The sequence below is a fragment of the Simochromis diagramma genome, unplaced genomic scaffold, assembly GCF_900408965.1.
Source record: "Simochromis diagramma unplaced genomic scaffold, fSimDia1.1 OVJJ01000802.1, whole genome shotgun sequence".
Taxonomy (NCBI): Eukaryota; Metazoa; Chordata; class Actinopteri; order Cichliformes; family Cichlidae; genus Simochromis; species Simochromis diagramma.
Genome location: NW_024387492.1, coordinates 20735038 through 20756348, shown reverse-complemented (window position 1 = coordinate 20756348; position 21311 = coordinate 20735038). Strand labels below are relative to the sequence as shown.

Here is a 21311-nt window from a genome sequence, read left to right as displayed (position 1 = left end):
TCACTTGCTCGCTAATATACCTCACCCATTACCAGGTGCCATTGTCAAGAGATAATCAGTGTTCTTCACTTCACCTGTCAGTGGTCATAATGTTATGCCAGATCAGTGTATGTCTTCAAAGTGATTTATGAATGGTTAAGGATATACTACTGCTAACAATCCTGTTTCCAAAACAGCTTTAAAATGTAAATAACGCTATTTACTGTCGTGTAAATCACTAAAACTGTTTTAAACTTGCCAATATAAACCAAAGTCAATATATTACATGGTAAGACAGATAATATTTTAAATATATGAATGAGCCTGCTGCATGTTTGTGCATGTTTCCCACAGTGTTGCATCACATTTTATTTTGACTACACTCTGCGTTTGTGAACTACTGAGACCAGCTGCTGTAGTTTGGAAAGCAACACGGAAACAGAATTTCAAGTACTCAGCAGGTTTTCATGTGTTTCATAATGGGCTACACGTCTGTAACAGTTAACGAGTCTGGACACAGGTGAGTTTAACACTGAAACTCTTACTACTCCACCATCCTGATGGAGAACATGCAGAACATGGTTAGGCATTTTCTTCCCTGATACAAACTTCATATTGGCGGTATCTGTCGCTCCAGGCCCTGGATATATCAGTGAGCATTAACAGAGCTTTACAGATGTGCAAGTTTCCCATGCCAGTGCACTTCTACGTTCCCAAACCATCACAGATGTTGGTTTACCAAACGTGGACTGATAACGAATAAAACTTTGTGTGATCACAGGACATTTTTCCATTTTATCACAGTCATCCTAAATGAGCTCAAGCTCAGAGAAGGTAGCAGTATTTGTAGATGTTAACATGACAGAGTTTTAACCGGCTTTCTGTTTAACTGATTGTCTTTACCCAGTTTGTCAAGATTGATCACATGACTACTAATAACAAGAGACAATCATTCATGCTCGCAATTTCACCTATGATCAAGCAGTGCTAACAACTTCACTGGCACTGACCTCCCACATCATGAAGACCCTGGAAAGGCTCATCCTGGACCAGCTGCGACCCATTGTCAGACCACATCTGGATCCCCTTCAATTTGCTTATCAGCCTCGTCTCGGAACAGAGGATGCCATCATCTACTTGCTCAATCGTGTCTACACCCATCTGGACCAGCCGGCGAGCACTGTGAGAGTCATGTTTTTTGACTTTTCCAGTGCTTTCAACACCATCAGGCCGACCCTCCTGGGTGATAAGTTAACAGCGATGCAGGTGGATGCTGGTGTCCTGGATTGTTGATTACCTGACAGGAAGACCACAATATGTACGTCTCCCACAGTGTGTGTCTGACAAGGTAATCAGCAACACATGGGAACCACAGAGGGCTGTCCTCTCCCCCTTCCTCTTCACCCTCTACACCACAGACTTCAGCCACTGCACAGAGACCTGCCATCTTCAGAAGTTTTCTGATGACTCCGCGGTGGTTGGATGCATCAGCAGGGATGATGAGACAGAGTACCGGGCTGTGGTCGATTCCTTTGTCACGTGGTGTGAGCAGAATCATCTGCAGCTCAACGTGGCAAAGACCAAGGAATTGATAGTGGACTTCAGGAAGACCAGGAAACACTTGACCCCTCTTTCAATCCAGGGGGTCAGTGTTGACATTGTGGAGGACTATAAATACCTTGGAGTACACATTGACAATAAACTGGACTGGGCTACAAACACCACAGCACTTTACAGAAAGGGCCAGAGTCGTCTCTATTTTTTGAGGCGACTGAGGTCCTTCAACATCTGCCAGAAAATGCTCGGGATTTTCTATGAGTCTGTTGTAGCTGCGATCCTCTATGCTGTTGCATGCTGGGGGAGCAGGCTGAGGGTCGCAGATGCCAACAGACTCGATAAACTGATTCGTAAGGCCAGTAATGTTGTGGGGATGGAGCTGGACTCCCTCAAGGTGGTGTTGGAGAGGCGGATGTTGTCCAAGATAAGGACAATGTTGGATAACACCTCCCACTCACTCCATGACATGCTGGTCAGTCACAGGAGCACGTTCAGTGAAAGACTGAGATTACCGAAAAGCACCACTGAACGACACAGGAAATCATTCCTGCCTGTGGCCATCTCTCTGTACAACGCATCCACTTAACACACTGTTTACTGCAACAGCTACACCCTTCTTGCACATGTTCTTTTTCAGCTATTTATTAATAAGTGACTTTTATGTATATATATGCCTGTATATATTGTGCTATTCTTAGTTAGTGTATTGTCTGTCTCTGTTAATGTTTGTTTATAATGGAGCACTGTAACGAAAAATAATTTCCCCTAGGGATCAATAAAGTATTCTGATTCTGATTCACCACAGTCCCACTCCATAAATAAGCATTCTTTAGTCATTTTCAATGACTGCATTTCATTGTTTTTATACTATCTTCCAATTAATTTTAGTGATTGTCAGATTGCTTAATTGTGTGTTTATATATGTTCTATTCAACCGTTTTGGAGAAAAAGCTGCTAAAGTCAAGAAAAGAGTTTTAATAGTTATGAAAGAACCAGTTTCTTGATTTTACTTTGGTGGTAAAGAACAGTGTACAGGGTGGCCTGTTCCTGTACACTGCTAGTAAATGTACTCAGTATTAAGATTTCTAATTTGTGAATACAAAGAAAACTGTCACACACTTTCTACTCTACAATAACACCATCTCCATCTACAATTCAGGTGCAGTAGCTGTCAATGATAGACTGTGCCCCCTCTCTGTCTGTCCCTAATCTGTCCAGATATCCCAGTGGACAACAGTCCTGGAAACCATTTATCCAATCACAGCTGTTCAAAATTCCTCACCTTCTCCCACAAAACCCACTTTCGCTGGTGAATCTAAATTCCTGGGAGTGTGAATACGTTGTTTTGGATGCTTAGCAAACACTGCAGAGCCAGACGTCTGGAAGCACAGCAATAATTCACCCTGTGCAAAAGCCATGAATAAAAACAAACTTAAGAGAAGAGACAAAATACAAAATGTGATTCTTCTTTCCCTCTATTCTTCTCTGTCACCCCCTCTCTATTTTATTTTTCTCTCACACAAAGACACACATGCAGAGACACAGATACTTTCGTTTCTCCAGTTCACCTTTGGTTTTCATCAAGTGTGGTTCAAAGAAATATTATTTTTGGTATTTCAACAAAAATGAAATTAAAATTGATGTTGAAAGAGCAGCGACATGCTCACAGACATAAACACGGTGCCGCAGTTATCGAACAACAAACGGGAGAAGTAATAAAAATTAATAACATAGAAGTCTGGCTTTGCTGAAAAAAAAATCCAAGGACAAAATCACAACAACACAGATTCATTATTAAATGTCTTGACAGCAGCTGCGTGTGTTTGTTGTGTGCACTGAGCTCTCAATCTAATCCCTTTCTTTATTGGCCCCAAGCAGAAGGGTCAGCCGGGGAATAAGCAATATTGTGTGTGTACGTGTGTGTGAGTGTGTGGGAGAGGGAGAGAGTGTGTGGCATTGTTGCCGAGCAGGAATGAAAATTTTACATTTTTAGAGGGGAGTTTGGAAGAAGGTGGAAGAGGAAAAAGATGATAGGAGTGCTCGTTTAAATCCCGCTGGTAATATTGCTTTCTTCACTCCCTTGGCAAGGAGATTAACTGCTAATGGAGAGGATATATCTGCTATTAGCCCCAGCAACAACAACAACTGTGACAACAGCAACGGCTTGAAAAGTGCAATGGTGATGATGACAACCGCAGCAATACGTACAGCAGTCGGCAGACTCTCCTGTCTGGGCCTCACAGCTGACAGCTTTGAAGCAACACGGGTTTCAGAGTGAAGCGCTGGAATTTGCTTCAGTTCTGAAGTTACAAATGCACCTCAGGTCTTAGAGGGTTAGTGAAATGAGCCTTTGCAGACTTGAGACTTGACAAGATTTTAAAGTCTCTTTTCGGTCTCTGCGGGTTACATGGCACGCTGGCTATGTAACAGAGAAATGCATGGAAATTGTGCTGTTTGCTGTGTGCAAGTCTTGACCCTCATTTCATTAGATTTAACTTCCAAGGAGCCAGACTATTGTATTTTTAAATGCTCTTTAACAACAGTTCTCCAGGCTTTCTGAAGGTCTGCTTCTTGTTTTGTTTATTAATCCACTTAACCTATGAACTACGAATCATTAAATCATCAAAAGGCACCTCATTCAATCAATAGAAAGGTTTTGTGTCAACACAAAACAGACACTTTGGCAAAGAAAAAGGAAAAGAAAAAGAAGCTCCTTTCAAATGCCCCCTTATTCATAACAGGTCACCACAGCATGTAGCTCCACATGTTTGGCAGATTTTTACATCAAATGTCCGTACTACGTTGGCTGGGAAGTGCAAATCACATTTACAACATCAACAAAAAATTAACATTTCCGAAAACACTTTTACATAAAAAAATAAATAAATAAATAAATAAATTGACAACAAAATAACATTTAAGAAAACACTTTAACAAGTCCGCAAAAAATTAACAAGTGGCTCTTGACGGAAAGGGATTGTCTGAAATACCAGAAGTGACTCAACGATTAGGCTTACTCTATATTTTTAGTACAGAAAAGTGATTTGTAGTCAGCTAAACGAGGGCTTTTCAGAGAAGTACTGTTCAGTTAATGTTTGAAGAGATTTTACAAAAGAGTATGGGTGAGATAATGATGTTCAGATTTTTAAATGTCACGGGGATTTTCTTAAGAAAATATCCAGGCCTTAAAACCGTCACGGTCCACACTCCAGCCCAGCAGGTGGCGGTAAAGCGCCTTTAAATTAGAAGCAGAAGAAGCAGCAGCAGCTAAACGCGGGATGTCAACAAACGTCTAGAACAGGGGTGTGCAATCTCAGTCCACGAGGGCCGGTGTCCCTGCAGGTTTTAGATGTGTCCTCGAACCAACACAGCTGATTTAAATGGCTAAATTAGCTCCTCAACATGTCCTGAAGTTCTCCAGAGGCTTAGTAACGAACTAATCATGTGATTCAGGTGTGTTGACCCAAGGTGAGATCTAAAACCTGCAGGGACACCGGCCCTCGTGGACTGAGATTGCCCACCCCTGGTCTAGAAACTAACTCCTCACAGCGCTTCGTTACATTTATTACCCCAACGGTGCTCGCTGCACTACATAGATAAATGGAAAATGTTCTGCCTGTTTTGTGGCGTTAGCTTCAGCCTCTTCACTCCTTTTTGTGCTTCCTGTGGACGGTCTCTGAGGCTTTTCATGGACACAATGTTAAGTTTGGATGGTGTAAAGATGAGTTTAAGGAGTCTTAAAAGTAAACTCAATAATGCTGGACTTTACCGAAGAAAACATTTTCACTCCAGAACAACGATCATTAACGCAATCAGAGCAGAGCTTCAAGGACCTGGGCGCACAAAAAGGAGTGAAGAGGCTGAAGCTAACGCGAGGCTCTGTTATGGCCTGTTGCTGTATTTCAAGCAGTGGTGTTGAAGGTTTTGTCAAATCCATCATACAATACAATCTGAGGAAACTGATTGGCAACAGCTTCATTTTTCACCATGACAGTGATCCCGAACACAGTGAAAAACTATCAGTCGCGGATTGGCTTCCCCAGAGCCCAGACCTCAACATTATTGAAGCAGTGTGGGATCATCTGAGAGAAACTAAAAGGCCGCCATCCATCCAAAGAAGAGCTTTAACTCTACCTGAAGACTACCTAAAGAAATTACAAACTGTTTTGCCTTATATACTGTATTCCCATGTATGTTTGCACATATGTTTTACTCCAGCAATATCTTAAATCTACATTCTTTCGAGAGGCCAGCCTGCAGCAACTCAGATTTTTACACAACAGGAAAACCACCCAACTTTTTGCTTGATTTATGATCTCAGAAGAAAAATTCACAACGCATGTATTTTGGTCTCAAATACTAATTTACAATTTCCCCCCAGTACAACATATTCAGTCTACTAAGAGTAACATCGATGAACTAGAAGAATGATTTAGTCTGCAGCTACCTGACAATGGAGCCAACCCTCACTTATTGCATCTCATTTCAAAAGAACAAGACGGTAACAGCCAAAGTGATCAAGCTGAGGCTTCGATGGAGGACTTCACAAACCAGTCAGTAAGCAGTTTTCACAGCACTTAGTTTCTGTTGTAGAGTTACAGAAATAATAATAATAATATTCCAGCTCAATCAACATTTATTCCACGGTAAAACTGTGCTGTGTCCACACAGCACTGTACATCATCACACATACACCAGACATGATCGCTGTAACTTTGCAAACATGAGCATCGTGAAAGGCTGTGCTCTGCTAGGTGGCTTCTTGCATGAAATACTACGGCTCACCGCACAATGCTGTGTAAGTACTGATACTAGCTTGTGCTCGCACAGAGGCAGTGACAGGAGAAGCCGACTGTAACTGGCACTGAGTGGAGAAATGACACATTGAGCACAAATGACTGGTGACAGTGAAAACAGCTTGTACTCTGTCTGCTTTAAACCAGTTAATTTGCTCCCTGTCGGCTCACTGTTGTTCTCATTGTTTGTGTGTGCAAGTGTGCGTGTGTGTTGGCTCTTTCTGCGGATCCATTTGTCTCCCTTTACCTCACATCCTCTCAATATATCCCATTTTTTGTCTTTTCTTATTTTTTCCTTCTCATTTTTCTTCTCATTTTTCCATCACGCTCTCCTTTTGTGCCATCTTTCTTATTCTTCATCAGCTTTTCTATTCTCTTTCATATTGTGATTTTGTGACTTTTCTGTCAATGCTGCTGTTTGGCTCTTCGTTTTTTGTAGCCTTCTTTGTTCTCACTCTCTTTGACTCTTAGTTTTTGACTTTCCTCTTTCGTTTGTATCCCCTCCTCTCCCTCACTCTCCCTCTCTGTTATCTTTCTCCCCCACTCTCTTTATCCTCATTTTACCCTCCGCTCTCTATAAACTAGATTGATGGCTCAATCTTACATGCATCAAGGTGAGAATTACAATTTTTGCACCAGCACACACGCACACACACATATACACTCACAGAAATGGCAGTAGACAATTACTGCCCTATTCACACACTCTCTCCCTTTGCCTCCCTCCCACACACACACACACACCTTTTTTCACTCTGGCTAATTTGACATTCACAAAATAAGCTGGTTGCTGGCAGGAGTCAAGTTTAACACAGGATATCAGAGGATATAGTACTGTGCAAAAGTCATGAACCATCCTTCATTTCTTTATATTTTTTTTAGGAAAAAAGCTTGAAAGTCAATATTTAGTATGGCCATCTTTATTTTTCAGCACAGCCTGAACTCTCCTAGACGAGCTTTCTTGTAATTTCTTTAAGCGTTCACTGGAAATCATTCTCCAGGGTTCTTGAAGGACATCCAAAGCTCTTCTTTGGATGTTTCTGTCTTTTGTTCAACTCCCTGTTGAGATGATCCAACACTACTTAAGTAATGTTGAGGTCTGGGCTCTGGGGAGGTCAATCCATGACCAAAAGAAAAAACGCACAACAAAAAACTATCCAGGTATGCTTTTACTGCACTGGCAGTGCTGTTTGGCATCATTATCAGGCTGAAAAAACAAAGCCATTGCCAATCTGTTACATTCCACAAAGCAACAAGTTGGCAATAAAAATAGGCTAAAATACAACCCTAAACAGAGATAGAGCCTTTACTTTGTTTTAAACATGGCTGTAGACACTCATTGTTGTACCTCTATCCTGACTTCCTCCATACATACTGAGGATTTGAACCAAAATTTCATATTTGGATTAATTACTCCATAACACCTGTTGCCACTGATTTTCCAGATGCAATCCTGTTTAATCTGGCACACCTCACTTAGCGTAATATCAAGGTATAATGTGGTACTGCAGTAACCCATGAAGGGTTTTGACTTGCCTACGTTGTGTACTGCTTTTTCTGGCCTAAAAACATGTAACACGTAGTGTTCATTTAACAATACAGAGGTGTCTGCCTGCCTCCTGATCAGTGCAACACTAGCTATTCAGAAAAGGTTAGGAGCTGCAGGCCAGGCTAAAAACACAAAACCCCAGACTGAAAATAAAACAGGGACATAGTTTCCATGTGTGAAAAGTACAGCTGATGTGGAAGTGCTTTAAACCACAATTCTTTCTCATGGCCAGAATGGAGCAACACCTCTGAATGAGGAAAACAAATGTCTACATGAAAATATATGGAAAAGTTATAGTTGCACTTCTTTAATATATAACCTCAATAAACATTTAGTGTTTAAGTATGTACATGCATCCTTGTGTGCCCTGAAGAGGTGTTCTTAAATGTTTCTTCTGCAAATATTTTATTTCCCTTGCACTGTGTAACAGCTGCTGTCCAGTCAGTGCAGGTGACTGTTACTGTCTTGATCATGAATGATCAGTTCTCAAGCTGCTGCAGGTTCTAATTACAATTACCACTAAGGTCACAGTGGTATAAGGAGGATCATCTTTGGTGCCAGTCCAAGAAAGTGGAGGTAGGTTACATCCAACCCCAGGATGAAGTTGTCTTCAGGAAAGACAGCAACATTTGTAGAATAGAAACCAACTCTATGCCAAAATACACTTTGCAGCAAAACTTTAAAACAGCAAAGCCAAGAACAACCAATACCAATCGTATTTCTATGCAAGCATAATGGTTTCTGAAGCATCTGTTCAAGTACTCTGTTCAAAATGTTGATCGAGGCATCACCGTGGACTGAGCCATATATTAAGCTCTGCTGTCATGAAACTTTAGAAAGTAACCAAACTTTTTAAGAACTTGTCAGATCTGATTCATTATTCTTTCCACACAGGTTTTAAATCCATGTGATTATTAAGCTCAGCACCCTGAAGTCCTTCAGATCTACAGTCTTATCTTAAAATAACAACCTGAAGGTGTTACCAACAGGGCTACCAAGTAGCAAAATCCTTCTAGATTTTTTGTTTAACATCATATTTAATCCACGTTTTAAAATTAGAACCTTTTTCAGTCAGAATTTGTTCAAAACCCTTTTGCCATACATACACGACTTGTTTATCTTGATTATTAAGACATCATGTTCTTTCAACAGCTGTGTGAATCTTGTTCTCTAATCCCCATATTCAAACAAGAAATCAAGAGCCTGATTTATATATTACATTAAAAAGTCAAGTCATTGTGGAAAAAAACGACAGTAACCAAATTAGTTAAATCCATGGCAACATCTTTTTCAGAAACACACACACACACAAAACCGTAACCCTAACACACACAAAGGCATCTGTTGTGTAGCGTGACAAAGTGGTGCATGTCTTATCAGTGACAGTTAATTTCCATTGCACACAGATACACACAGACACAACCCAAGTATGTGTAGCACAAGTGAAGAGACACACTCGCAAAGCGGAACCCAAACTGACGCCTACATGACCATCATATGAATTATAAATGAAATGTCGGTACATGTAAAGTTATGATTTACTGACACTGTCCTGCTGAGCCTGCATGATGACATAATCAAACCTTCGAGCCTTTCCCAGCCTCTGTTTATCTGTATGTTTGTGTGTGTAAGAGAAACACAGACACACACACATACAGAGTACATGGATAATCTTGCAGTCAAAGATGCTTGATTATACCGCATCCCCATCTAAAAAAAAAAAAAAAAAAAAAATCCAATTTATGCTGATTCTTGCTTTTTTCCCTTTTTTTTGAAGCTTCTGAATCATTTATAAAGTAGGAAGGAATTAGGAGGGAAAATGCTAAATGCCTTTTCTTGTGCTGTTGAGAGAAACATGCTTCTCATTTCAGGAATTGTATGGTGATGGCAAATTCCCTTTCTTTGTATAACATCTGATCAAATGCTAATTTAGCTCAAAGCTGCTGTCCAATAACCTCTGAAGTGAAGACTATGTAGTCAGTGAAAAATTGTAGGTAAAAAAAAACAAACATTAGTTGAAGCTGTCAGATACATGTATATGAGTAAAATGTGCATTCGTTGGAAATGTAATTAGGTAAAGAACAGTTTCTGAGAGAGATTTATTCAAAACATCACACCAATAGAAATTTAAATCAACACTTTATGATGTGAAGAATATGTATATACAGTAAAGGCTGAAGTTCTATATTGGAAAAAGGCCCTCCATATTGACTCTTTACCCCCTGAAATCATACTAGGAATATCCCTTAAAGCTCTTTTCTGAACTGAGCAGTTTCTGTCATATTTAAGGCTGTTTGCATCAGAAGTTAATGAGGGTTACCTCTGCCTACGCAACTACCCTTGGAAAAACCCGGAAACTATGCACATCTTTATCGAAATATCCTGTGGTGTCAAAAACACGAAATTAAGGGTACAGGGGAGGTCATCAGATGTCGTTTTTGTGGGTGAGAGAGATAAAGGGTTGAAATTAGGGCCACATGGCTTAAATACTGCACATTGCATTTGTTACATATGAATGCTTATGTAACAATATTTCTTTGTACCATTTCTGCTAAACAAGTAAAGAAGTTGCAATTCTTGCTGGGAGAAAAAAAAAACTTTTCAAAGCAAAAAGCTAAAATGTCAAAATTTGAAATGAAAATTAACTTCTGAAGGTTCTGAGAATTATTGGGGGAAACATAGAAACTGCACCAAATAACGAAATTTTAATTAAATATGATTAAATAAACAATATTCTGTTGTTGATATTCACAAAAAAATGAAATAACAGATGGATTCCCCCCCCCCCCAACTTCAGTTAATTCAAATCACAAATTGTAAATGAATTCTTTCCAGAGTTTCAGAATTGCCAGAGTTTCGATACCACTGTTTTTCTACCTTTGCAATGCTCCACTTTCACTAAAAACACATATGGCCTTCAGTGACCAAGCCTCGCGGGTAAGTCAATATTCCCCACAGCTGCTGTACTGTAAAGACTTCACAGCAACATTTCCGTCTGTTTTGTTTGATATCTCAGATTTTTTTAAATCTACATTTGCTTTGATATGAAACAGATAGAATAGAATATGAATCAGTATACTAAACACAAAACAGAAACATGGGAACTGATTTACACCAAACCACCACATGTCCAGTCTGACTGCTTGGCACATTAGCGTTCTGACATGGATCTCTGCTGGGTGATGTCTGCAAATATTTAGCTTCACATTTCTCATTATGATACAGACATGGGAAAACTGAGAAACATGGCCAAAATATAATCATATTTTATAATAATTATTGTAAAAAAATAACACTAAGTTTATGTTATGACAACATAACACTATGACATGTCAGGGAAAAACATGTTAGGAAACTCTGAACCTACTCAAAGACATGACAAATTTCAATTAACATATGGTTTAAAAGCTTAAACTGGTGCCCTTTTATCCCTACCATCAATACCAGTCAAAAAATAAACACTTAACTGGTTGATTGTTTGGCATTTCTCCAAACCAACATCATGAAAATCGCAAAGCTGCGACATAACTTTAGTGATATATCAGCCGCTGTAGCTGTTGAACCTCAGTTAGGTTCATTTCCACAGTGGTAAGTGTGTTTCACAAATGAGTCCTCCAGTGCCAGAGGCCAGTCTAGTTAGCCAACCTGTGGGCCCTGCTGAACTGAGTGCTTCATATAAAACATTATTATTATTATTCCCTCCCTGGGAGCTGGTTATAGCCGCTCTGAAAACTCATTTCCCTCTCCTCTTGTCCATGTGAATGCCTCCTGATAGGGAGAGGGAAGGAGAAAGGAACAATAACTGCATTTCATATGACAGGGAAATGAATAATTTCAACTGTGCATGTGCATGCAGTTTATGTATGTGTGCTCTTGTGTTATTTAGTGTAGTGTACAGTATTGTGTGTGAGTGTGCCTTGTGCCATTGTGGTGCGATTGGGCGTTGTGATACACACGACGAGCACAGTGACTGGAGCATCGATCTTGTTTTCTCGAGAAAGAAAAGAGAGATACTGAGACAGAAGTCAAATTGTAAGAGAGATTTCCACAAAAAACATTGCAATAAGCTAAGAAATTGATGACTGTTTTAAAAATGATGCTATGAAGAAGAATATTGTGAAAATGTATATTGTATTTTAAGTTTTTCTACATGCATAGAGCACTACAGTGTGTAGTATCAACCATTAATCCATTAATTACGTTTTTTTTTCTTTATTTATTTATTTTTAAATTTTTAAAAAAGGGCTACTATTGGCTTTGGGATTAGTGCAAAAAACAAAACAAGGGAACTTGAAGCAGCAGGGTTAATACTCTCACAGCACTCTGTCACTCTATAAACTGAACTAAGCAATCTTGCATTCGAGTTGTGTGATTGGTTGAACCATGAGTTAGGGACAAAAGAAAAAAAATCACAATATGCACTAATACTGAGTTCTTTCATCACTGCATCAGTCGGTTGTGATGTTTGCAGATGACACTGATCTGCATTGAACGTCAGGAGCAGGTGGAATAAAGCCTGGAGAGGTGGAGGTATGCTCTGGAGAGAAGAGCAGCAAAAGTCAATAGAAGCCACACAGAATACATGTGTGCAAAAAAGGAGGCAGCTGTAAGACGCAAGGAGTGGAGGTAGTGCAGGTGACGTTTTAATAAGGAACAGACAAGCACTGGAGAGGTGAAGGAGAGGGTGGAGTGGGTGGAGACAAGTATTGGGAGTGATTTGTGAGAGAAGGATAGAGGTAGAAGTGAAAGGGAGGGTTTACAAGATGGTAAGATTAGAAATAAGCAGATCAGAAGGACAGGTCAGGTTGAGCAGTTTGGAGACAAAGTTAGAGAGTCACAACTGAATTGGTTTGGATATGTGCAGAGGAGGGATGTGGATATAATGGACAAATGATGTTGAAGATGGAGCTGCCAGCCAAGATGAAAAGAGGGAGACGACAGAGGAGATTCGCGAATGTAGTGAGAGAGGAAATGCACAGGGTTAGTGTAAGAAAACAGTATGCTAGGGATAGGGTGAGCTGGAGGTGAATAAGCTGTTCTAATGATCCATGAATGGAGCAACTGAAGAATAACAACACACATTAGACTGGATGAGACCAAACAGATGTTGGCAGGACAGGAGTGGAAGGGCGTAGTTGGTTTGGCCCCTGTTCAAAAGTGACGGCAGATTATCCTTAAAAATTGGTCACTACTAAGGTGGGTGCACATGGTGATTCTTAACTTTTAATCAGTCTAATGCTTCAGACAATCACACCATCTTTTCGTCACTTGATCAATATAATGTCAATCAATCATGTAAAAACAGACTACGCTGTATGGAACTTCTGCCATCAGAGATCAGCGAAGACAAATTTGCACAATAAGGGCAAAGCTGGCAAAAACGATTCAATGGCCACCTCAACAATTTAATAAAACCTTTTCTTCAATCATTTGCTAACATGTATAATTTTTTAAACAAATCGTTATCTATACTTTATATAGGCTCTAAAGTTTCTGAGGTGTGGTAGTTGAAGAGAGCACAGGTTAAACAGAGCAAACTAACAGTGCATTAGCAGTGGTGCTTTTGTAAAGTGTCAGGAAGTACCAGCGCTAACTCTATTAGACACATGGTTTCAGTGCCATTGTGTTCATCATTTAAAGAGAGAATCCTCTGTGAAATAATGAATTCAATGAATAATGTACTACATACAGAAATAACTTCTGTCTGGTCCAGATCTGATCAACATCTTGCCCTGAGACGCTTGACATTCCTCCACCAGAGAGAGAGAATGAGAGAGGCACACAGTGAGGCAGTGTCCTTCAGTATTCAAAGAACCAACAGATTGTTTCCTCTCATGTTTGGATTTCTGAAGGCAGAAACTCCATAAAGACCCCCTGCCAACCTGCCCGAGGACACAGGCACACTCCAACCATGCTGCTTCAAAGGCTCTCCAAAAGCTCTCTCAGTGTGTATGTGTGTGTCCATGTGTGGGATCCCGCAAGAAATACCAGTTTTCTTGTGCGCGCATATAGATGAGGGTGTGATTCTGCATATAAGCATTTCTCTGTGTGTGCACAGAGTACAGGAGTATCCTTCCTTGTACAGGAAGTAGTCATGCTAGGTAAACAGGAGTGCAGGCTAATCCAGTGAGGAGTGGGAATTCTGCATTAGCATTTGAATAGTACTCAGCAGCACGAGCATTGCTGACAAAAGACACATCCTCTGTCCTGGCATACACTCACACACAAATGCTTGGCATGTACTAAAAAAATGAATGTTTTTTAGCAGCCACAGACAAGTAGCTTAAAGGTTCCTTCTGATTAAAAAATGGCTACCTGCTGATTGTTTTCAAATGTTGGAGGTGTGTAAATGTTACCTGCCTACCATTTACACACCTCTGCAAAGACACACCTTTGATCAACCATGTCAATAATATACTTACAGTGTAATTAGGTCAACAACAAGGATACGACCCTATGTAAGCAGTACATGATTGCATGCATGTTTCATTACCACAGGAACATACATGTTTGTGTAGAAATCTTGCTTGTTCAATTTCCGAAGTGCAACTAGGATTAAGATTTTTTTCATAAACAGAAAGGATAAAGTTCAAGAAGTGTGACGTATTGTCCACCTCCTATGGCCTTTCAAGAATTCGTGAGATTAGCTTGCATTTATACAGCATGAACCTTGTTTTTTTGTGTCGTAATTCCTGCCCCACAAACATTCCTGCTTCTGCAGTGGAATTCGCGATAAACCAGAAACGATCAGGGTGGAGTTTGTAGTTCTGAATGCCAGACACACGCCTTGAGACTGCATTCATTCACACAAAAACAAGCACCGTTTGCCAACATTGAAACAGCTACAAGCAAATTTAGACTAATTCAAACGAGTGTAAAAAAGAACAAAAATAAAGGAAAATTATTATATTAACTAAGCATTCGGTCAACAACAACAAAAAAGAAAAAAAAACATAATGTGCAAACACTTAGTTGGCAATAAGTCAAACATAAAGCTACAGTCACAAAAAAGAGAGAAACAGTGATTGGAGACCACGCCACAACCAAAATTACTGTGATCATGTGTAATAAACTAAAAATCTCACTGCATTTGAAATGTTTGCTTTGAAGTTGGGCTCCAGGTCTGTGACGACTTGCAGACAGTTACTGTCTGCAATAAGGTGGAGTCAGACTGCCATCAGTCTCAGACTGGATGGGAACGAATTGTCAATTAAATCCCATCTCTTTGTTGCAATATAACAATTATTTGTGATATATCAGTAATGACAAATCTGTTGCCAAACCCAGAAATTCATAATAACTACTTACATTTAGAGTCTAGCCAGAGCTCAGAGATTAGAAATTGTTGTACTTTTCAGCAAAGACTAAGTGAGATTGATTGGAACATGTTGGCAATCTGTATTAATGAATCAGCAGTTATTTGCAAACCTTTGCCAGTCAGTTCTAGTTGGACCGTGAATATCTGAAGACAAGTTGCCTTCCATTGTATTACCTGTGCAATTATGTTGCAAACAAAATTGGTCACCAAGAGGTTTATAAGTAATTATATTCTCAATGTCTGTGCAACCAACATATCGCTGCAATTACTTACATTCAGTCACTAAATGTGAAGAAATATTCAATGTAATCACTGAGTACTCACCAACTGTTCCCAGTTGTGAGGAGGTGACTCTCTTATTTTTATTCTAATGTGACAGCAAACGTGCACACACTCATTTCTCAGTCACACAGTCTGCACAGTCAAATTTCACATGCACATTGACAGCTTGCATGAACTCAGGGGTGTGGATGTGGATAGACAAGATCATTTTGCATGCACAAACAGAAAGAATATTTTAAGCTTAATGGGACAGCTAGCAGAGTGTATCATCAAATATTGCACAAAAGGATTTTACACTGAATTAGGAATTTAAAACTAAGAAGTTTCTGTTGAGCAAAATTCCTCAGACAAGTTTCCTGTTTTTTTATAGATACATTTGGTTTGATTCCAAATGTTTTTCTCTCTAATTAAGACTGTATCACTTCTCTAGCGCTCCTGTTTAAACTTGCATTTGGATAATACACCACGGCACTAGAAAGAGCCAAATATATTCTTCTTTTCTTATGATACAAGCAGACTGTGTGCATGGTAATGATGATACCAGGCAAATCTGTACCTACAGATTTACACTGGGTGTGAAAAACTGTAGGATTAAGTTGGCAAGTCTGTATCTGGCTGGGTATTAGCCGAGGTGCATTTCAGCATGTGTGTCCTGACTTGAAAATGATACATTCATTTTTACACACACACACACACACACACACACACACACACACACACACACACACACACACACACACTGTTCTGCTGAATGAACAGCGATTCTCTCATTAGCTTGTAGGCTCACAGCTTACCGAACAAGTCCACACAAGACAAGACAAGACACTCTTTTTTTCCTCTTCTTTTGATAGGCTAAAGTGGTTGCAGCTGTTTCTATCCCTCCAACTGAAGTAGTTTAATTACATTTCAGATTTCAGATTTGAGGCATTTAGCTGAGAATCTTATCCAGGTCAACTTACAATGAGAGCAACAGCAGATTAAGCTTCATTGCATGAATTATCAGCAGTTTGAAAACACCTCCCTATTCACACAAAATTAAGGCACGCCTCAAAATTAAGACGATTCATATTGTTCCCGACTTTACATTATTGTTAATGAGTCTTTTTAATGACGTTCTACATAAATTATTGTCAAAAATTACAATCGCTTTGGAAGTCAGCTGCTTAAGGGTTTCTCTTGTTCAGCATAATCACTTTGATCATCACTGAGTTAGCTTAACTCATCTCTGCCAGGCCGTCCTTCTTCATGATCTAGTTGTGCACAAACACATGATTTGCCACTTCAGTCACTCCAACTCTGAAGGTCAATGCAGAGGCACATCACCTGACCATCATCACCCATCTGCCCAGCTGTTCCCCAGGTGTCCCTAGATAGTCCATCCATCATCTCACAGGGTGAGACAGTTTGTCTTTCAAATCTGACAGCAGTTGGCTTATACTTTCATCCTCTATATGGTGCAATGTAACACAGTTTTTGGGTATACACACACATTGTGACTGACATACGACTCTGTATTCTTAAAATAAAAAAAGACTAATCCACACACCATCTGTGCAAACTTTATTTACAGCGTACTTCAGCTGAACCAAATCCACCTACAAGAGCAAAAGAAGGAAAGGGCTGCTGTAACTGTATCTCCAGTATATGCATTTTAAACCCCCTCGAAGCACAGCCAAATGCAACGTAATAACAGTTTGTTTTTTAACAGCAGCAGCTTCACTCTTATTGCTTGTGTGCAAAGGTTTCATAAGCATGCTACTTAATAACACATCTCCAACATATTTACAGTTTAGACTGAAAAGTCTCAAATATGTTTCTTGTAGGTGTCTCGCATAATTTCGTTTTTTTAATCCTACTGCTAAGGCAGGGGAGGAAACAAGCCACCACACTGCTGAGACATCCAAGGAGTATTATGCTCCCCTCTCAACAGGTAAGAAAATCACATTAGCACACCACATCACATTTCTTTAACAGATAGCGAGGCGGCGGTCTCCTTCGATGGATGTACAATAAAGCGCCTGTAACACACTTCTTGCTGTCTCATGTGGCGATTTTTGTAGAACATAACATAGAGGATGAAATTTACAGCTGAGATTTCAATCAGCGCTATAAAACTGCTGACTCTATATATGTAGTGCGCTATATATCAAATGGACATTTGAACACATCTCTAGTATCTTATAAGAGATTAGCTTCCCAGACTTTTTAAGCCCCAAGGAGTGCAATATACATACTTTGCTCCAAATTGTATACTCTGACTTCAGTGCACACCCTTTGCTAGCACTGTGGTTTTGCTTTCCTGATCTTTTTAGTATTTTATCAAACAAATGTAGAAATCTACAGTCACGGTAGAGTGACAAGGTGAGTAAGACTGTCACGAATGCTGATTTATCTTCCTGCTTTTGATTCAGTCTGTGAACCTTTCTGCCCACGCAGACAGAGCATGCTACTCTATAATAGTCAATACGTGCACGCAGTCAAGCACACGCACCTGCTGTTCAAACCTCCTGTTTAAGAAGGGCACCCAATCAAAATAAAGTTGGATTAAAGGGAGAAAGATGGAGTTAAAACAGCTCTTTTTCAGACAGTGGATGAGCTGAGGGCCCAGTACAGGACAAATAAGGTTTCTTTCTAATTTAGAATCAATCAGAGCCGCTACAGTACAGTCAAATAAAATTATGGGCTTGGACCATTATAGGTCAGAAGAACATCATCTTCTGGTGAACAGGAATAAAACTTTTCTCTCACTACATCTAAATTGCAAAGTCTGCACCCCAGCCTCCTGACTCAATATTCAGACCTGCTTGCAGGCTAAGCTCACTTCGCTTCAATACCTGCAGCTGTAGGCCTCCATTGAAAAGCTGGTTGCAGGTTTCAGAGAAGCCTAAAGCTTGATTTATCCTACGTCGTAACTTTCATAGTAACTGGAAACTCCTTTTATTCCTACACAACAACTTTCCACAGTATTCGAGTTATTGCGTTATGCTTCAACCCGCATTATGTTTCTCGGGAGGTGCACACCAGGTAGAAGGTTGCAGCGTAGGGTTAAAATAGGGTTCCGGTTATGGCATAAGTTACGACATAGAGCTGACGCAGAAGTGTAAGTCTATTCTGTATATATAGGATGATGTGAAGAATGGAATTCCTGTGAAGCAGCTTTTACACTAGCTCTAAATTCACTGCACTGTAACAGATCACACATACACTCACAAAAATAAACGCACACTGCAGGTGGTCTAACTGCAACGTGGGTTTCTGCTGTGTACTCAGAACTTTCTGAAAGCCTTCATTCAGTGCTTAGTGTGCACTTTAGCAACAAGCAAACATTAACAAGGGCCTCGGGGAGGTCAGAGGTCTGTACGCTGGTGTTGAAGAACAAATAATGTGATTCAAGTACATGCATATTAATTTCAGAAAAGCACAAGGAACACAACAGCTTATGAGAGATCTTTCCTACTTCATATGCAGAATTTATTTTTTGTATTTTTTGCAGTTTCTATAAACACATGTTCCTTTGACACAGACTGCTGAGTCCCAGCGTGTGGTGGAGATGCTGAATATGTAGCAGTCCTCACACAGAAATGCCCTGCACATACACCCTGGAGTGGTACTTCCATCTAAAAATCTTGCATCTTGGATCCTTATTCATTAGATTTATTCAGGTAAAGTACATTGAAGTGGATGCATTTTACCTGTTGTGCCTCACAACAAAACAAATTCCTGACCCGGAACACTCTTTACAAAGGTCAGCTAGAATTTATCTTAAGCATAGATAATCTTTTCTTGATAAATTCATACAGTATCCCTGCTAATTATGTGGTTTATACCACGTATGACAATCTCACCATATTCTTACGGACATTTGGTCGATCGTGGCTCAAGAGTTGGCAGTTCATCTTGTAATCGGAAGGTTGCCGGTTCGAGCCCCGGCTCCGACAGTCTCGGTCGTTGTGTCCTTGGGCAAGACACTTCACCCATTGCCTACTGATGGTGGTCAGAGGGCCCGGTGGCGCCAGTGTCCGGCAGCCTCGTCTCTGTCAGTGCGCCACAGGGCGGCTGTGGCTACAATGTAGCTTGCCATCACCAGTGTGTGAATGTGTGTGTGAATGTGTGGATGACTGAATGTCCTGTAAAGCGCTTTGGGGTCCATAGGGACTAAGTAAAGCGCTATACAAATACAGGCCATTTACCATTCAGTTGGGCTGTTACACGATTCCTACATGGTGTGCATGTGTGCACTGGCAGCTCTGTTTAACAAGGTAAGAGAGACAGGATCAATACGTTTATACCCCCCAGCTACAGTGAACATGTTGCGGGTCTTTTGCATAACAGACGTCCTACAGTGAACGCAGGGCATGGGTATCAAGCTGGGTCGAAAATGAACCCAATTATCTTCAAAGGAACCACTGCAATCTGATAACTGAATTAAACAATGATAAGAGCTCTGATAGTGGATACTGAGTGTGCAACACTGCATTAGAAAAAGGAATGAAATTTAAAATGACAAACTGAGTATTACCTCACAATTTACTGAGTTGCTCTGATAGGAATACTGTAGGATTAGAAAACTGATTTTTCACTGATAATAAATCTACTGAAAAATAAAAGTTTTTAACTTGCAACACAGCAGACAGCATTTAGTTTCCTCTGGGAGTCAAGTCAAGAAAAGCAATCAGAAGAAAGTTGGGATCTTTGGTGGCATTTGCTCTCATCTCACCTTTTAGATGTTTTAGTCTTGTTTTTAGTCCACTGCATGGCCAAAGTATTTTACAGGTCAAGAATTCACCTTAAAATACATTAAGAGAAAGTGCAACGATTGAAAGAGCTCATTAGTGATGTTTAGGTCCACCGGAGGTAATTACAAAGAGTAAACACTTTTCCCCCCATCATTAAACTTCACTAGATTTTTTTTTCTGACAATTTGGTTGCTTTACTTAAGATTAATGTCAAAAAGGACTTTCTCATATTGGAGCAATTCTTTACAACTTTTTTTCCGTTTTCATGTCTGTTTCAGAAACTCCTTCACTCGGGATTTGGGTTCATGATGCTGCTAAAACTAGTGCGACTGCCCCGAGCTCCGCAGACGTCCCGCTTAAGTCCACCACGCGTACACAGCAGGTCAGATTTTTTACTTCACCTGGTTGTAGGTTGTCTCTCCTGCTACTCCTCCTCCCCCTGCTCCCGCTCCTGGACTGAGCTCCGGCAACCTCCTCCGGCTCAACACCAGCAGGTAAACCAGCGCTCCCAGCCACACCAGCACCGCCACGGCCACCGCCAGCCTCCGACAGAGTCGCTTCATTTTCCGGTCAGGAGGAACCGGCGGCGCCCGCAGCCCGGCTGCTGTCAGAAGTCCATTTCACAGAAGCGAGAAAAGAAGTGAAAGAAGCGGACTCGGAGCCAGCCTCCACTCACTGACACGGCAGCAGCGTGCCTGGTCCCGCTCACTGTAAAGCACCGACTACACGCTCGCCCTCACTCTCGCTCCTTCAACTCACAGAAGCGCGAGCGCTTCTCTGACACGCCTGACAGCCGTAAGCGCGTGCGCTGGTGTGCGCGACCATGTTAGTGTGTGTGTGTGTGTGTGTGTGTGTGACCATGTTAGTGTGTGTGTGTGTGTGTGTGTGTGTGTGTGTGTGTGTGTGTGTGTGTGTGTGTGTGTGTGTGTGTTTCGCTGAGGGAGTCCTGGACCCTCCTGAAGGTTTGACTGGGAGAGCATGGAGCTCCACCTGGCGACACCCGCAACTACTCCACTAAAGAGGAGCCCGAAACAAAATAACGAGGAGGAGGAAGAAGAGAGGAGAAAACTGAGAGAAAACAAAGGGAGAATGAT

At 40.7% G+C, this 21311-nt stretch overlaps 1 protein-coding gene across 1 annotated transcript in view; it reads right to left on the bottom strand.

The window, feature by feature from the left end:
* Positions 1 to 21058, bottom strand: part of galnt14 (UDP-N-acetyl-alpha-D-galactosamine:polypeptide N-acetylgalactosaminyltransferase 14 (GalNAc-T14)) — a 215375-nt gene extending 194317 nt beyond the window's left edge. Inside the window, exon 1 of the mRNA XM_040017048.1 lies at positions 20619 to 21058. Coding sequence (XP_039872982.1) covers positions 20619 to 20780 — 162 coding nt within the window. The 5' untranslated portion in view covers positions 20781 to 21058. The remainder of the gene's footprint in view (positions 1 to 20618) is intronic.
* Between the last annotated feature and the right edge of the window lie 253 nt (positions 21059 to 21311).